We start from the raw sequence: 17,390 nt of genomic DNA on the forward strand, positions 1-17,390 counted from the left end.
ATACTACATTGTAATTAAATTTAAATACAATAAACGAACAGTGCACACCGTCGCATATTTAATTTATTTTCGCAATTTCATGTATATAAACTGTGATTTTTTTAATCATTAAATTTTGTTTATTTTTAGTTACCTATCCTATTTGTGATTTTGAGAAAGTTAGGTAAGCTGACAGGTATTGCTTGTTTTATACCTATAATATTGTATAGGTACTTATAAAAGTTAAAAATTACCCATGGACTTGTATTCTCATTTCTTATAAGTGATATTCAAATTAAAAATTAAATCGCATGTTTATAAGTTTATAAAACATGTTAATATACTTCTATAAGAATTACCTACGTAATAGGTACATTAATCTATGGTTTACAATATGGTGTTACCTAATACATTGTTAGGTACGTTAAATGTAGGTATACCATTAACATAATTGTAGTACCCAATTATAATTGTGGTAAATTAATGTGTAGTAAACAATTAATGAACAAAATGGTCATAGATTAATAGGCGGTAGTGTCGGTATGTGGTAATACATGGTCATTAGTCACATAAGTATTCTAACATTACAAAAACTAGAAAAAAAAATTATGTACGATGAGCTAAAATATATAATAATCTAGTACTGTGTGTCTGTATATTATAACGCAAATTGCCAACGTTTCAATAAGGACAGCGGACACACTAGTAATATTTTTGAAATATATAAAAATAAAAATAGTTAGGTAGATAGGTAATTAAAATCGTGTTCTCGATGAGTACAGCTTGTTTTTGCGCACATTTACCTTTTTTTACGACTCGTTTGCGCACATAATATACCTATTTAAGCCTTAAGGTTTAAAATTTTAAATAATACAAGTACAATTCGTTTGCACACATTTACCTCTTTACGAATTATTTTCTCAACAGCACAATTCCATTATTCCATCACAGTTCCATTCCATATATATGCTTAGGACTATCTATTATTTGCACGGGCATTTTGATGGTATTTTGTCCAGGGATCCGAACCCCCCCCCCCTCCCACCAAAATTTTTAAAATTAGAAATATTTAAATATTAAACGTAAATTATGGATAAAAATGGCTAGCAGTGTTCAGTATCTAAATATTTAAAAAATGTTTGACCCTACCTTTCTACCCCCGAAATTTTTTTTAGTTACGGCCTTCCAGGCGTGATTAAAAATGTGTAGGTACTAGGTATGTGTATTTGTTCTAAACTTTTAAGTATATATATAGGAGTGATGAATGTATTGATTTTACAATGATGTGTTTTTATTTTTTTTTTTTTTGTGTCTGTCACCACGTTTTGGAGCACTAAAATTGCTTCGATTTTTAAACTCAGCCCCGTTTCTGATAGGAAAGTGAACCTAGTTAGTACATTAGGGGGTCAAAAGTAAAAAATTTCCAATAGTTTTCAAAAATGTCAGAAAAAACCCTAAAAAAGTAACAGAAAATCGATTATTTTATTTTATTGTAACTCAAAAAATAATAACTGTAAATACTTGAAAATTTCACCAAATGTTTATGTTAGTGTTATCTATATACAGTTAAATTTTCAAAAAATTGACTTTTTTTGAGTTATTTATAGACCACTGAAATTTTCAATTTTTATGAGAATTTTTTTTGAAGTGTCGATAAAAAAATTTTGGATAACCAATAAAACTTAAAAATTTTAATACAAAGTTCCTTATGAGTTGCTCTTATTGTAGCTAAAAAAAAATTAAAAATCGTTAGGCACAAATTTTTTTTATAAGCGTTTATAGTTTAAATTTTTACGATATATGTCATAATCGCGAAAATTTGCAAGCAATTTTGAAATTGAAAAATCATAAAAATGTTTGTTTATATCTAAGAACAAAAATATTCAACACTAAGTTTTTCTTCGTGTAGCTATAGAGAACTCGAAGCATCATTATAGGAAAAATTTAAAATTTTTACGAAATTATATCGTTATATAATATTATTATTATTATTTAATATTATTGTTATTATTCAAATAGTATAAGTCGTAGATACTTGACATTTTTACCAGTTATTTAGATTGGCATTTTCTTTACATGGTTTAATTTTCAAAATATTTTGACTTTTTTTGAGCTATTTATAGATGACTGAAATTTTCAATTTTTCTGAAAATATTTTTTTGAAGTGTCAATAAAATTTTTTTGGCCCAATCAAAATACTTGAAAATGTTATTCAAAGTTCCTCATATGTTATTCTTATAGTGATTAAAGAATTATAAGAATACATAGGCACAATTTTTTTTTATTAGCATTTGAAGTTCAAATTTTGACAAAAACTCGTCAAAACCATGAATATTTTCAAATTATTTTGTTGGTACAATTTATAATAATTTTTGTAGAAGTAGCTAAGAGTTGAAAATTCAATACGAGATTTTCGATAAGTTTAGTTTATAATAATTATAAAAGAACTTAAATTCTGGTGTATTCAGGCCATTAAAACATAAACCACCTTTTTCACCAACTATTCGAAATGATATCTTCAGCTGACAATTCATCTTCGTTCAGATTGTTCAGAATCGTTTTTCGTATACAATAATACCTACATTGAATTCAAATGTAACACTCCTATAATATTATATAATAATGATCCATACGGCACCTAATATACAGGAGAGCGGTACCCACTTACCCGCTTTTTTAGTTTTTAGTATACCAATTTTGGGTACCTAGTAGAATTAGTAAGTCCGATTAGCTCGAATTAATTTCGTATCGCTAAATTGAAAAATGTCAGTTATCAAAATTTACAGTTCCCGGCATATTAGTTTATTTGGTTTAATTGTAAATCGATTTTCAGCTTTACGTTTCAAATAATTGTTCAGTAATCGTACTTGCAAGTTGTAATGGTAATGCGCATTCGTCATTATTAAAATTTGATTTATTCACTACCGGTCTACCTACAACACTAGGGGAAAATTTTTATTGGTACACCTAAAATGAGTTGGATATACCATTTACAATAAGTTTATACCTAACTAGGTATCTATCACCTATACACTTTCAAAAGTAAAAATATTTTATTCATTTCCTTAATAATCAGAAAAAACTTAAACGGAAATTGTTTTTTCCAATATTATTATACCATTTCCAATATAAACATATAAATATAATTAGCAAGTATGGAAATATAAAATTTTTACACATCAACTAGATAAAAGATAACATAATTTTTGTCACTAAGATATTAAAGTTATGTCTAAAATTTAGTATACCTACCTATTCAATAAATAAATAAAAATTCTAGATTCAAAATTCATAGTTGAACACTTAGCTATACAGTTCAAGGTAATTATTTTATTGTAATACAGAATGTTTGAAATTATATTATTTCATCTATCATTACTATATTCCCCCACTCCCTATTCAGTATCTTAAGACTCACATGATTGGGAACCACTAATCTAAGAAACTCAATGCTAACCAAGATTGTCCTAAGGCATGCTATAATATTTTATTCTATGATAAACATTTAATTTATTATTCTAATCTTTTATAGAGAAAAGCTGATACTACAAGATTTCAAATACTAAAATCTAAAACTTAACACTAAAATTTGTTTTCTTTAGAATTAAGCATTTATTGATGTGTTAAAAAATTATTAATAGGAATGAGACAGCAAAGGTATTAATATTAACAGAAAATATTCATTACACTAATAATATTAATAATAATGTATTTTTTCTTGAGTATAAATAAACAGTTTTAAGAAAAGTTGTCAACATAGTATTTTTTTTTTTTTAATTTACCATTAAATTACTTTGAAAAAAAATACAACCCAATTTAATTTAACTTGATATTGTTAAAAACAATGGAATAATCTTCATATAGATCCAGGCTTATATGCACCGTTATAAACAGTACCTGCAGGCTCCAATAAAGATGCCAACCTGTTAGTTATCTGATGGAATTTTTCCATAGTGAAAATCAGAACACGTCTAAAAGGAACCATTTCAGGATCTGCTTCTGACCAGTGACCTCCCAAGCCAGTACCTTTGTCATTTTGCACGCAAAACTCAAACTTGTAATCTGCTTCCTGATAAACACAAAAATAAATTATGTTCAATATATACATTAAATAAATCATATTTTTGTTTCATTATTCGCGTACTTCATCAAAGAACTCCTCTTCAGCATTTGACCAAAATACTTCACAGCCCTCAAGATTTTTTCCCTTCTTATCTTTTTGCATTTTGTAAAGTTTGCTTATCATAATAAGATAATCAAAATTATATGATGAGTCTTTAGATTTTAAACTGAATAATTCTTTGCTGAAATCATATTTATTATATATAATAATTAAATACAATACAGTTTTTGAAGCATAACAACACTTATAATTTATACATTACTCAATTACTGATTTTAAATTAAGAATAAAATTAAACTTTGCCCAGTGCAGAGAACGAATGGCAACGATTGCATCACTTTTCAACAATTTTGATTCCGTTATCGTACTCTAATCTATTTATTTAAGTATTTAATTTATATTTTTATTACATTTAACAGAAAAGATCCCGTTTATTAGGGGAAAATCAGAATATTTTATTTTATTATATTTTTATATCATACAGCACCCTGATACATAAACAGAATCAGTATTTCCCGGCCGTTGGAGTACAATAACCGAAAAGTACCTGAATGTTTTCTGTGATAAGAGATATAAGTAAGTAAAGAAATGATAGAATATTATTTTTATTTATTAAGTCAATACAATAATACCGTATAGCATGAAATAATGGCACAGAAATAGGCGGGGGTATGTTAACATATCTTTCGTTTAGTAACAACCCAACTTGTTTTGTAGTATCACCCAACAATCCATTTACAAATCGTTTTGTTTCACTATCACTATATTGGTTGCTTAAATCCAACATTAATTTGTGTAAATTGCGTTCACATTCATTAGTCTGTAACATACATAAATATTTCAATATTAAGAGGCACAATATTAAAAGTGGAATGTAAAAATGCTCTAGAACAGAGGTATTCAAACGTTTCATCCCAAGGCTCCTTTGAGTCTTCACAAAATATTGACGGCTCCCAAATTAAAAATGACAAAAAAATCAATGTTTGTATGAATGTAATTTATATTTTATAATTTATACTAATTATTTATTACTCGCGACGGTTAAAAACTTATAACATGGACTATTATTATTATAACTATAAAGCCGCTATATTGCTATAATAATAATAACTGGTTGTAATAATAAAGTACTATAAATATAAAACTTCAATTTATCGCTATCGCTATAACATTATGGAAACAAATTAAAGCTATATTTAGCGAATGATTATTGTAGACAATTCAACGTTTCCCAACCGGTGTACCTCAATGATAATAATAAACGTTTTTCGTAAAAATATTTATTGCGTTTCAATTATATGACATGGCTCCCTTCAACAACTCCCGCGACGCACAGTTTGAATACCTCTGCTCTAGAATATTAAGTTATAAAATTAGAAAAACAGTAACATTACCTTTTGTGAAATATTGAGAACTGAACTTATTCCAAATACTTGGTTGATATCAACTACGTCATCGGGATCAACATCAGAATCAGAATCATCATCTTCATCTTCATTGGGAACTTGCTATATCATAAAGTTTACTTTTATTTTATAATACATAAACAATATGTGTGAAGGAACAAAAAGCAATTTTGACTATGTGTATTTTATTTAAATGAATTGTTTGATGCAAGTAGTGAGGTAGCCACTCATTGATGGTTCTACAGATTTTAAATTTTATGTAGGAAGTTATATGGCATATATATAGTTATATGTGTATATAGCATAATCTTTAATTATTTAACTATACCTTGATCACCGAGCCGATACCGGGTTGATTAATTAGTAAATTAGACAAATCAGACAGGTCCACTGGGGCTTTCAAAAACAACTGTTGTAATAACTGTTTAATACTATGAAAGTCTGCTGGTTGTGGAGAACGCCCTTCAAATTCAACATCAAGTACCGTCTAAAATAAAATAAATACAATAGTTATTAACACTAGTGCACATAAAACTGGATGCTGTGTTTGCAGGTAATAGGTATATTTATAAATTAGGTAAATTAAAAATTTATATTTTTTATTAAAAAAGATCTTAATACAAAATCAGAAATATGTTTTTTGCATTATAAATTGTTCTTAAAAATAAGATCTATGAATGAATAATGTTGAAAAAATAAACTGCTTATAAGAGAGATGAAGTATTGTACAGATACATAATATATTTCAGTAAGCTAAAAGAAATTATTTCTAATGACAAAAGTTATTGGAAATCAGCAACTTGTAAATAGATAAATTGTTACTCGATCCCAAATCATCATATAGGTAGTTAAATTTAATGAATTAACTTTGTACAAGATACAAAACATAGTTGTTATATTATAAATGGTTGCCCATAATTAAATTTGTTTGTTTTTTCATAGAAAAATTGTTGGATCAAAATCTACAATCCTTATTATCCTCTACTATACCGAGATTAAAAGCTTGGCTTAAAACTATAAACGGTTGAACTGTGATCTAAAGACCGAGTTTACTCAATATTTGCTCATATTAGCTTCGTCAGAAAGTCAATTTTAGGGTAAAGATTATTAGCTGACGTCTGACTATACGAGATGTTATTACAAAATATTATAATAGGTACATGTTTAATCCTACAATTTCAATTTGTCTACGGGATGGTTCATAATATTTACCTCAACAATATCATCATTATCCTCGGAGTCAGACGAGCTCGACTCAATTTCCATGGGACTCGAATCGCCACTAGTGCTGGCTTCACCATTACCACTGGTGTTCGCTTCACCATTACGACTATTGCTCGTTTCATCATCACGACTAGTGTTCGCTTCACCATCACGACTAGTGCTCGCTCCACCGCCGGCTAGCACTCCTCGTTTCCTTGCCGGTTGTGACATGGTCACGACACGATTTGTATATTTCGACTGGATTTTATAGTTGGCTTAAAAAAATCAGAGCACGTGTGTGATTCGAAGCAGTGTGTACTGTAAATATAGTAAATAATACAAAACTTTGTTATTACTTCATTACTTGTTACTGTTTATCATGTATTCGTTTAAAAACAACTTACTTCCGAGCTGCACGCCTGAACGTTAATCAAAGAACGTATGCACGTCTGTGATAACCATACAATTTTGAGGTTACCTATCTCACCTATGTAAACCACGGTTATATTGTTAACATATTATGTACGTCATGTCGTCATATTATATATTAGCGACAAGTCTCTTGTTAAGACTTGAGACACAGAATAGAATTAATATATTCGTGCTGGAGAGATGCGTTATTTGGGTATAGTCGTTGCCTTGAAGACTATAGTATTCTAATCTTCAGGGTTATTATATATTATTTTTATTTTATAAAAAATACCTAAAAACGCGGTATTAATATTCAAATTCCCAAAGATAATACAATTATTGGAATAAATATTCGACGAGTAACACAATATGCATGCGCAAATAGCACATCTTAAACAAGAAACTCACGCTATTCGCTTTTAAGTATTTCAAATCCTGCATCATCAAATACTGTAATTGATCTAAGCTATTCTAATTTCTAAGCATTCATCTCACATCTGTATTCATGAGCCACAACGACGAATTGATAATATAAAAAAGACTTATCTAATTCCTGACTCGATTGTCAATCGAGCAGCACGTCTTTGTTCACAAGTCATGATCTGGGCTAGATTTGACAGGGGGTTAAAGGGTTGTAGATGTAAAGGCTGGATGTTTGAAGGGCATCTAGATGTTGGGAATAGTACAAAAAAAATAATAACTTTTGGTCCCTAGGAAATTTAAATAAAATATTAAACATTAAATATCAATATTCATATAATTTGGGGTGCAAAATTAATACGTTAAGATATCACGTGATAACAGAATGCCACTGAGGCATTCAGTGAACTTTAATTATTTTAGTATACAGGTATACTTTACTGTATAGTTAGTTATTCAAGTAATTTATAATTTATTTTTAAACACCACAGTAGTGTCCAGCACCTGAAAACACAGGTTTGATAAGGCATGAAATGGATGTTAAGAAGTTTTCTAACCTTACATTCTAGGTAAGTAAATAGTTAACACGCAAAATATACTGCAAATTTGCATATTTTTAATTTTTTCCTTAACTACTATGTTATTGGGTATTTTAAATTTTTTATTTGCTTGGGGCGTCAAAAAAGATTTTCCCTGGAAATCCAAGTCTAAATACGGCCCAGGTTATGGCATTAACTTTTAGGTAATGATTTGAATTTAGCATTTTAGATTGCTAACTACTAATGTTATTGTGATTTATTATTGAATTGTGAATGATAACGGCACAAATATTATTATTTAACTGCAAATATAAATTATGATTTATGAACAACAAATTATAAAAAAAAAAATATAGGATTTTCATTAGTTAAAAATTAATTGGCTTTATATTTTCATGTTTCTGAAGTAAATTGACAAATATCTAAGAATTAAAATATCTTAAATTTTGTTGAATGCAGCAATGTCAACAGATTGAACAAAATCTTCAAACTCTTGAATGGTTTCTGTAAGAGCATCAACAGATACTTTATCATCTTCTACAATACACATAATCTGAAGTTTCTTGATACCAAAAGCAATCTCGACTAATTTTGCTGTAATATAACCAAATTATAATTAATACAAATCCCAGAAATTATATTTAGTCAACACTTACAAGCTCCCCATACTAAGCCATCCATGTTAATGGATCGGACTTGTGTTTCTAATTGTTTCATATCGGTTTCATCATCCCAGGGTTTAACATCAAGTACAATGCTACTCTTGGCGATAATTACTTTTTTGGTGGCTTTCTTTTCAGCATAAGCCTTAAGTCTTTCTTGTTTGATGCGTTCTTTTTCTTCATCCTGAAATATATACATCAATTGAAATAGAATATAAAATAATTATTTTAGTTATAATTAAAAAATGTAACAAATACAATTAGGTGCTAATTTGGTATCTGTTCTACGGGTAGGTTTCTGATTTGGTATGCACTCTACAAACAAGTTTTGGAGTATGTGCTTTACATAACCTAACCTTTGATTGTGTTTTATTTTATTGATAGTTTACAGTTAATAAATAACACACAATATATAAAAAATTAAATATTATACTTGTAACGAATAATTTCCGTGAGCGTTAGATAACTGAAAATCGAAAAGACAACTGTAATAAAATCTACAGCACTTAATACAATTTAAGGTAAAGATAATTAGAGATGGCCAAAAATTAAAGAATAAATTCAAAATAAATACCCAATCTGTCATACATTATAAAAATACCTATATATAATATAGTTGTACAATATTCCTGTACCTAAAGAAGACAGAGTGTAGAACGATGAATCCTGTACAGTGTATACCAAATTAGTACCTACAATTAAAATGTAATTAAAATAAAACTCTAGGTTGGTAGTATTTAATATGTTTTTATTTGTTATGGTAGATTTAATTTGATTATTTATTAATTTTAATTAAAATTGAATTAACATGAGGGCCCCACTAATAAATGTCAATTCAAAGACTGATGTTTTATAAATTTGAGCTTATGAATTAAGTAAAAAAAAAACTAACCAGTAGTATACATGTTTGGGGGTATGGGGTATGGTGCATTTACCCTCTCTCAATAATAAAAAAAAAAATTGTGATGTTTTCTACTGATGTGTAGCTATGGTGCCAATACAATTTAATGTATCTGAGATTGTTCTTTGAAAAAAAAAAATATATTTAATAATTATTAGTCAATGATGATGGCTAATAAATGCCTAGGTTTGCCTTCCTTAAAAAGATTTTTACCACTAAAATCAACACTTTCTAATGGAAACTATTAGTAAAGTAATATGTAAATATCAAGTAGGTATATAAATTATTATATTAAATAAAAATGCAATAAGTACGTCTTCATCATCGGAACCGAACAAATCTACATCGTCATCGTCATCTGCTGGTTTTGCAGCACTAGCTGCAGATGCTGAGAATTCGGCTTTTTTATTTGGGAACTGTTTACGCTCTTTGTCAGTGAACGATTTGATGTGGTTGTACCATCTGAGCACATTAGGTGTCTTGGCCTGGGGTGCTTGAATTGCTGAAAAAGTTTCAACGTCGGCAGAGGATGGTTCGTATCTGAAATGTGTACCAAAGAATAATATACACACACTCAAGTACACCGGGTAAGTATTGAATACTCAATACTCATGGTTTTTAGGTTAGTCGCTTACCCAACAATGTAACTTTTCTGGCTCAAGTAGTTTTCAAGGTATTGCACGCCTTGTGGAGATTTTAAGTCTACGGCAACCATCGTGTATTTTGATGAGTTTTCTAACGCGTTACGTCTGTCCGAAGTATTAATTATTTCGGAAGTTAAAGAATTTTTGAAATTAAAAACTCAACACGTTACAGGTTTCGAGTCGGGAAAGAAAGAGAAAAAAAGATTATCGCCAAGTCGCCAACACTAGACACTGATAAAGACGGAGTATCAAATTTTGTTCCAAAGAACATTTGTTCCAAAAGTATACATATATAATATATTATATTCTGTTATCCTTATAATAGATAAGAATAGATAGACTAGACGTTAATACATTTTTGTTATAGATTTAAACACAATCTTCGTTCAGAATCATTTTTTTAATTGTTTAATGATTTATTATTGAAATTAAATCTATAATTTTTTTTAAAAAGCGTTTAAAAAACCATTAAAGAAAAATAGCAATTTTTACTTAAAACCAGTTTTTAACAAAATCAATTTAGTTTTTTATTTAGTTTTAGTGTACTGTGTGTCTGTGTATCTACCTCAAAAGCGAATAACCAAGGTGCTTGAATTTTCAACAAATGTTTATACCTATATAATACTAACATTTTCTATATTATAATATACCTACAGACTTTTTAAAACATCTTGGATATTTTGAATTTGAATTATTTATCTATAGTTTCTTTTTCAAAAAATTTAAGATACTTAAGGTACAAGTGTAATTTATTTAAAAATCATTCTGCAACTTTGAACAAAACATGTGAATATTCATATCGGTAAAATAGAAAACTAAAAATACATTCATTTGTAATATTTCTAATAAATTATAATACAATAAATCACATCTGAAAAAACACATACGTAACGTACTTACATACCGACTATCGTCTACCGTTTTATAGTTGAGAAAAATCCTACAAAATAATATCGAATTATGATACCTAAACGGCTAAACCTGATTTAGTAATTCGTAAATGTGCGTTTTCAAACGATTTGATCGTTTATGGTGAAAGTGATGCTCACCCGGTTATCTTTTACCACAAAACAGTAACCAGATGTAACAACTTAAAATCGGACTGTTTTAGCGGTTGGTATTTAGGGGCTAGTTCTTATCACATTCTAGGGAATCGCGGGAAAAAACCCACGGAAATAAAACCGAAGAAAATAAAAGTGCGAGCATTGTAATATTTTATAAAATGTTTTATAAAAATATCCTGTTAGTGATAAATCATTAATCAACTAAAAATTTCTAAAAGTAAATAAGAGTAAATTTCTAATACTGAATAGTAAAGGTGGGAAAATTAATGAAAATAATTAACTGTGGCTAGCTAAGTTAATTAAATTAAATTTCCTTCAATTAGCTATGTCAACAAAAAAAATTAACTAGATAAGTTATAAGTTAAGAGAGAAAATAAAATAAACTTAACTCTATAAAAAAAGTTTATTTTTTTTAAAGTCATAATATTCATAACTTCATAAGTCATAAATTGCACTAGTATTTTTATTTGTACAAACATTTACCAAGACGCTTAGCAGTGTTAACATAAAACTTAAAATTATTATTATAGCACAATACACCTAGTACATTGTTATTAGAAATTTGTAGGCTATATCTATGAATAAAAAAGTAGATCAGCGCATTTCGGTGGTGGATTATGTTTGTCGGACAGAATAGTGTAATTTTACTATAGGTATTCGATTTGAATGCAATATGATTGAATTCGATAAAAAATGATTTTGAGCGGACGGGGGAATCTTTTTTATTTAATTTTATTCGTTTCTATGGTGACAAACAAAGCCGTAATTATTTTATATACCTACATAATCGTGAAGTTGTACATTTTTTCTCCTTTAACCGTTTTTATTTCGAGTATCATTTCGAAAAACGATAAATGACCCCTCTAAAGTATCAGCTCAAGAACATTACCTTTCAGAAAATATGCTACACTTGTACTTTTGTGCATGTTTAGGGGGAGAAAAAGTGTTTACAGAATAAAAAAGAAATAAACATCATTACAAAACCAATACATTCCTCGTTCCCCTCAGAATCTAAAAAGTAAAATTAACTTAACTGTACAATAATGATAATTGACTATAAAAAGGTAAGTTAAAACAATAGAAAATTTAACTTTATAATTTAAAAACAAAAATAATTAACTAGTTAACTAGTACAAAAATTTAACTTCCGCCTTTCCATTCTGGGAAAACCATATACAGCCACACAGGACGTTCTGAGTGTTTTGATCACTTATTTTTATTTTTTACTAGTATTAAGGATTACATTACCTATTATATTTATAAAAATCAATTATTACACTAAAAACTACTGTTCACTCATTCTGGCATCTGGCTTCTGCTTCAACTCAAACTCCTAAAATCTAAAATGTGAAACCGACAAGCGTCAGTTTTTATTCAATGTAGTGTAAGAACCTGGAGTCACTAGTCACTACAAATGGAACTGTCACAGTGTCACATATACCTACCTAATACTTAACATTTTTATTATGTTCATGAAATTTTAATAAAGCTAATGTAATTAATTGAGTTTGTACATGTTATTTGATTTTTTCAACGAACCAATACCTTATAAGCCATTTCTAATTGCTTTTCAAATTTGCAGTTACCAAAAACATTAACACTTCAGTTCTTGGACTTTAAAAATCTTCAATTGAAATATTATTGCCATAATCGCAATACCTGACATAGCTAAATAATTAATATTTTTAAAAGTAATAAAATTAATTTTAGTTTTAATAATAAAATCTGTTTTATATACGTGAGAAGAAATATAAAAACCTATTATTTGCTCGATCCCTGCAATGAATTTTTTTTTTATTGCTCTGAATTAAAGTCTATGAGTAAACAACAATCATTTGTTTCAAATTTACTAATTTTTGTTAAAATATCTAATAAAACACCAGTTTTTGCATTAACATTAATAGTCATCCAATACCGCTAGGATTTGGTAAACTAAACTAAGTACTGACTTATTTAAGTTAGGTATCAGTTTATATTTTTTAATGTTGAATATAATATATACTCGTAGATACGAATGATACGATTGTACGAAGCGAATTTAATAATAATTACTGAACATAATTGGATGCTTTAGGTGAACAAAATTATAATGTTGTGACAAATTTTTTAACATTGCTGAGATACTTTTTACTTTTTGGTTTTACATTTTTATTATTTATCAAATCATTTAAAAATGTGTTTTCATTGACATTAAATTTGTTGTTTTGATGTCTGTATTAGATCTAATTGTTTGCATATGATCTTATACTAAACAATTTATAAATCTCATAGGTACATAGGTATTAAGTCTAAATAATGGAAGTTTTATAAATATTCATGATAGGCACCACATTCACCAGTGTCACTACCCCCGTTGGCGATTTTTTTTTTGGCGCTTATTTTCGTTTCATTTTACTGCATTTTTATATTTATGCTCAAATTTAAAAAACATCAGTTACTTAATAAATACTACACTAGATGGCAAAGTCCGTTATCAGGTATTCAGATAAAGCTCACTATTGCTGAGTGCTAATCACAATTTATTATTTAAGTCATTTTAAGATGTAGCCATGTATAGGTACTACTATATCTTAAATCATGGACAATGGTGTTGATGCAGCTGTTATTATAACTTTTAACTTGGTTATTATATAAATATAGGATTGATGTTACTATATAGTGGCGTTAGATTTTACAATTGCTAAAGACCACGGTAGATTATAATCTACCGAGCTAAAGACTTAAACATGCTAACTTCGTAATGTGTCATTTTTGAAATACGTTTGAAAAAAAGAAAATACGATTATAGTTAGGTATTAATTATTATATATAGATACATGTACTGAAAGTTAACCAGGAAGGAAAACTTCTTGGAAAAAACTTGAAAATTTAATTCAAGGATTCTTATTTTAAATGAAAAATGAAAAAAAATCAAAAACCGTTAGTTACTTTTTTTTTATAAGCGTTTAAAGTTAAATTTTTTACGAAGTATGTTAACATCGTGAACATTTGCAAGTTATTAATTTGTAGATGAAAATTCATAAAATTTTTAATATTTATATCTATAATTATAAAGTTAAAAATCAAAATGCCTTTACTTATATGGTTCTGGTTACTTTCACAATGTTCTGCACCAGACTGCACCAAGTCAACCGTTAACAAGTTCGTCTTGTCGATGACGTCGACCGCTGATGTATTTGGCCTGGTATTCATAGAAGTTAACCTTAATTGAGATACCAGAGAGTAAAAAGCCAAGAATGTAACCATTAATTGACGAGGAAAATCCTTGTTCGTTAGATCTATATGCATAATTTAAGTTGTGCGCCAATAATTGTCAATAATACCGTGAAAAAATAACCCTTGATAAATAATTATGATTATTTTGTATTAAAATGTCTATATTAATAAAAGAAAAAATAATAATAACATATTATTTAATAAATAAGTATTTAAAGTAAAATTGGACGTCCATCAATGTAATAGGTAAATATTTGAAATACACAATACTGTTACATGTAAGTTCAGTGAAGTTCACCAATATTTGTATTTTCTTTACAACCCAGGATTTTTGAAACATGTTTTAATTTAGACAAACTACTATTTTTTTTCTAAAACGTTTTTTAAATTTGAGATACTATATAGTTTTACCATAAATATGTAATCTAAAAACATATTTACTAAAATAAAATGTCATAAAATGTGACCAATTTTGATTCAAAAACAGTTAAAAAAGCAAAATATCAGTTCGAAAATCTAAAAAATTGAATTTGAATTCCATATATCATATTTCAAATTTTTAGCTTATTAAGCATCTAATAAGAAATATGTAAATGCTATAAGCTCTCAACCTTGCTTATTATCAATGAAGATTTTTAAACAGTGAACACTACGGGCTTAAAAGATGCCACAAATGATATACCTATATGGCTATATAAAACTTGCATCATATCAGCTGTTGCGCCTATATAATCTCTAGCAAGTTGGTGTCATTGATGATAAAAAGCATTGCCAACAACAATTTTGTAAGGAACACCTGATGAAGGTCATGAATCAAGGCGAATAATTGCGCATTACAGAGATCAATGATCTAAGAAAATCTTTAAATAGTATTATTTATTATATTCATCAAATAATCCAAATGCGGATTTAAGAATAAGTTTCTTTTACCCCATAAAGTGGATTAAATATACTTCATTTCAAAGTAAAGAAGACTCAAAATATTAAATAAATGTTTGTAACTAGCAATAATAAGAAATTTATTTCATTAATAGGTAGTAATTGTATATATTTGTTCTATTTATTTTAAAACAAGTTTTTCTAGGATAAAACGTGAAAATACTTTAACGAGTATCCATTAATACCCTTGCTATTGAGCTGAATTTTTATTTTTTTTCATACTCACATTTATTTCACTGTAAAATGGCACATATACAATATGTACCCAGAAAGTTAAATTTAGAACCATACTGAACGTGCTCTAAAATTAGTTATTAGTATGAATATAATTTAAATTATTGCTAAGCATTATTCTTTTTTTTACTTATTTAAAATTTGTTTGATTGATTCAGAATTATTTATTAATACATTATTGTTTGGCATTAGTCAATTAATAATGGAACAACCTACATTGTAATATACTTTATATTGTACTCTTTAGGTAATGATTGTATGTAAATTATTTTATGAAAAATAAAAAAAAATTTATTATTCATTTATAAAGCAAAATAGCACAATTGAATAATATAAATGAATGTATCAATGAGTAAGCGTTACATATAATATATATATGTCAAAACAATCATTATAAGACAAAATTAGAACATAAAAGTTGATTCTATACTAAAATTGTATAACTAGCCAACATGATCACAGTGACCAATCAACATTTCAGAATAGTAATATTTGGATTAAAATATTTGAGCTATATACAATGCATAATATTTATATTTTGTGATGTTTGGTTTTCACTCATGTAATAATTAAAGGACTCACTTATGGTTACAAATAAGTTTTGACCCTTCTAATTTACTTCTAAAAAACAATTTAAAAAATGTATAATAGTATATACATTTATCTAAATTAATTAATATATAAATATATTATATTATATGTATACACACAAAATATAAGTATAATTGTTAATAAAATACCCAATAAAATTATTTATAAAATCTCAGTAACACTAAAATTAAATGTTATTTATGCTATTGGTTAAACAAGAGTATATAGAAATGGTAAATTTGAACATATAAAATTTATTAAAATATAAGTTGGTATATTACCTACTTTTATCACATACAAATGACACAAAACTCAAAAGGGTATAGGAAAACTTCTTTTCCATTTATTGACCGAGTAAATATAGTACAACAAGGAACACCACCTAAACAATTTCTTGTAACATTTTATGCATTGTGCATTACATCACTGCAAATTGAATACTGAGTTTTTCAAATTTCATAACAAACAACTTAACAAAATAGGATGTTTCAATTCAGTACAAAAAAAAAAAAAAATTAATAATAATAATAGTTAATTGAATCAAATCAATTTTTAAAACCATTTAAAACTTATTGTTTATTTAATAAAACATTATTTTATTTGTTGTTCAGCATGTTAAAAGTATTAAAATAGTCAATATTATTTTGGCTAAATGTATTGTCAAAAAAATTGATGTAAATCAATTTCATATTAAACTCATTTAAAGTTTACGAATAACAGACCCATTGTTTGTAACTAGATGTATCATCTATAATTATCACAGCAATGGTAACAGTTTAGAATATCTGTGGTAAATTAAGAGTGTTTAATATTATATAAATTATAATTAATGAGCACTAAGAACCCGAATGTAGAAAATGAATTGAACCAATCTAATTAAATAAAAAATAATCATTTTATCTCACAGTTTAAGTATGCAATTATATGACGGTGATTAATAAAACATAGATAATTTAAATTAACCAAGGTATTTTAACTTGCATATAAACAAAATATTAAATTTGAAGTAAGTAGATTATTAACTATCAAAAAATGAGTTAAAAATATAATAAAATAAA

At 27.3% G+C, this 17,390-nt stretch overlaps 2 protein-coding genes across 3 annotated transcripts; both read right to left on the reverse strand.

Moving 5' to 3' along the window:
* Window positions 1–3,671: 3,671 nt before the first annotated feature.
* Window positions 3,672–7,267, reverse strand: LOC114122058 (BRCA2 and CDKN1A-interacting protein). Of its 2 annotated transcripts, XM_027984615.2 has the most exons (7): window positions 7,116–7,267; window positions 6,721–7,029; window positions 5,837–5,995; window positions 5,497–5,610; window positions 4,735–4,922; window positions 4,124–4,283; window positions 3,672–4,048 (listed from the first exon to the last, which is right to left on the reverse strand). In XM_027984615.2, exons 2-7 carry the CDS (start codon window positions 6,940–6,942, stop codon window positions 3,836–3,838), a joined length of 1,056 nt encoding a protein of 351 aa, XP_027840416.1. In that variant the 5' UTR covers window positions 6,943–7,029; window positions 7,116–7,267; the 3' UTR covers window positions 3,672–3,835. The 2 variants fall into 2 exon arrangements, with proteins under 2 accessions (XP_027840416.1, XP_027840415.1); XM_027984614.2 differs by lacking the exon at window positions 7,116–7,267 and having other exon boundaries at window positions 6,721–7,109.
* Window positions 7,268–8,439: 1,172 nt separating this feature from the next.
* On the reverse strand, window positions 8,440–10,495 carry LOC114122049 (elongation factor 1-beta'). The gene is made up of 4 exons (XM_027984604.2): window positions 10,280–10,495; window positions 9,959–10,184; window positions 8,738–8,927; window positions 8,440–8,675 (listed from the first exon to the last, which is right to left on the reverse strand). The coding sequence occupies exons 1-4, from the start codon at window positions 10,357–10,359 to the stop codon at window positions 8,521–8,523; spliced, it is 651 nt and encodes a 216-aa protein (XP_027840405.1). The 5' UTR covers window positions 10,360–10,495; the 3' UTR covers window positions 8,440–8,520.
* Between the last annotated feature and the right edge of the window lie 6,895 nt (window positions 10,496–17,390).

Source organism: Aphis gossypii, chromosome 1 (genome assembly GCF_020184175.1).
Source record: "Aphis gossypii isolate Hap1 chromosome 1, ASM2018417v2, whole genome shotgun sequence".
NCBI classification, from domain to species: domain Eukaryota; kingdom Metazoa; phylum Arthropoda; class Insecta; order Hemiptera; family Aphididae; genus Aphis; species Aphis gossypii.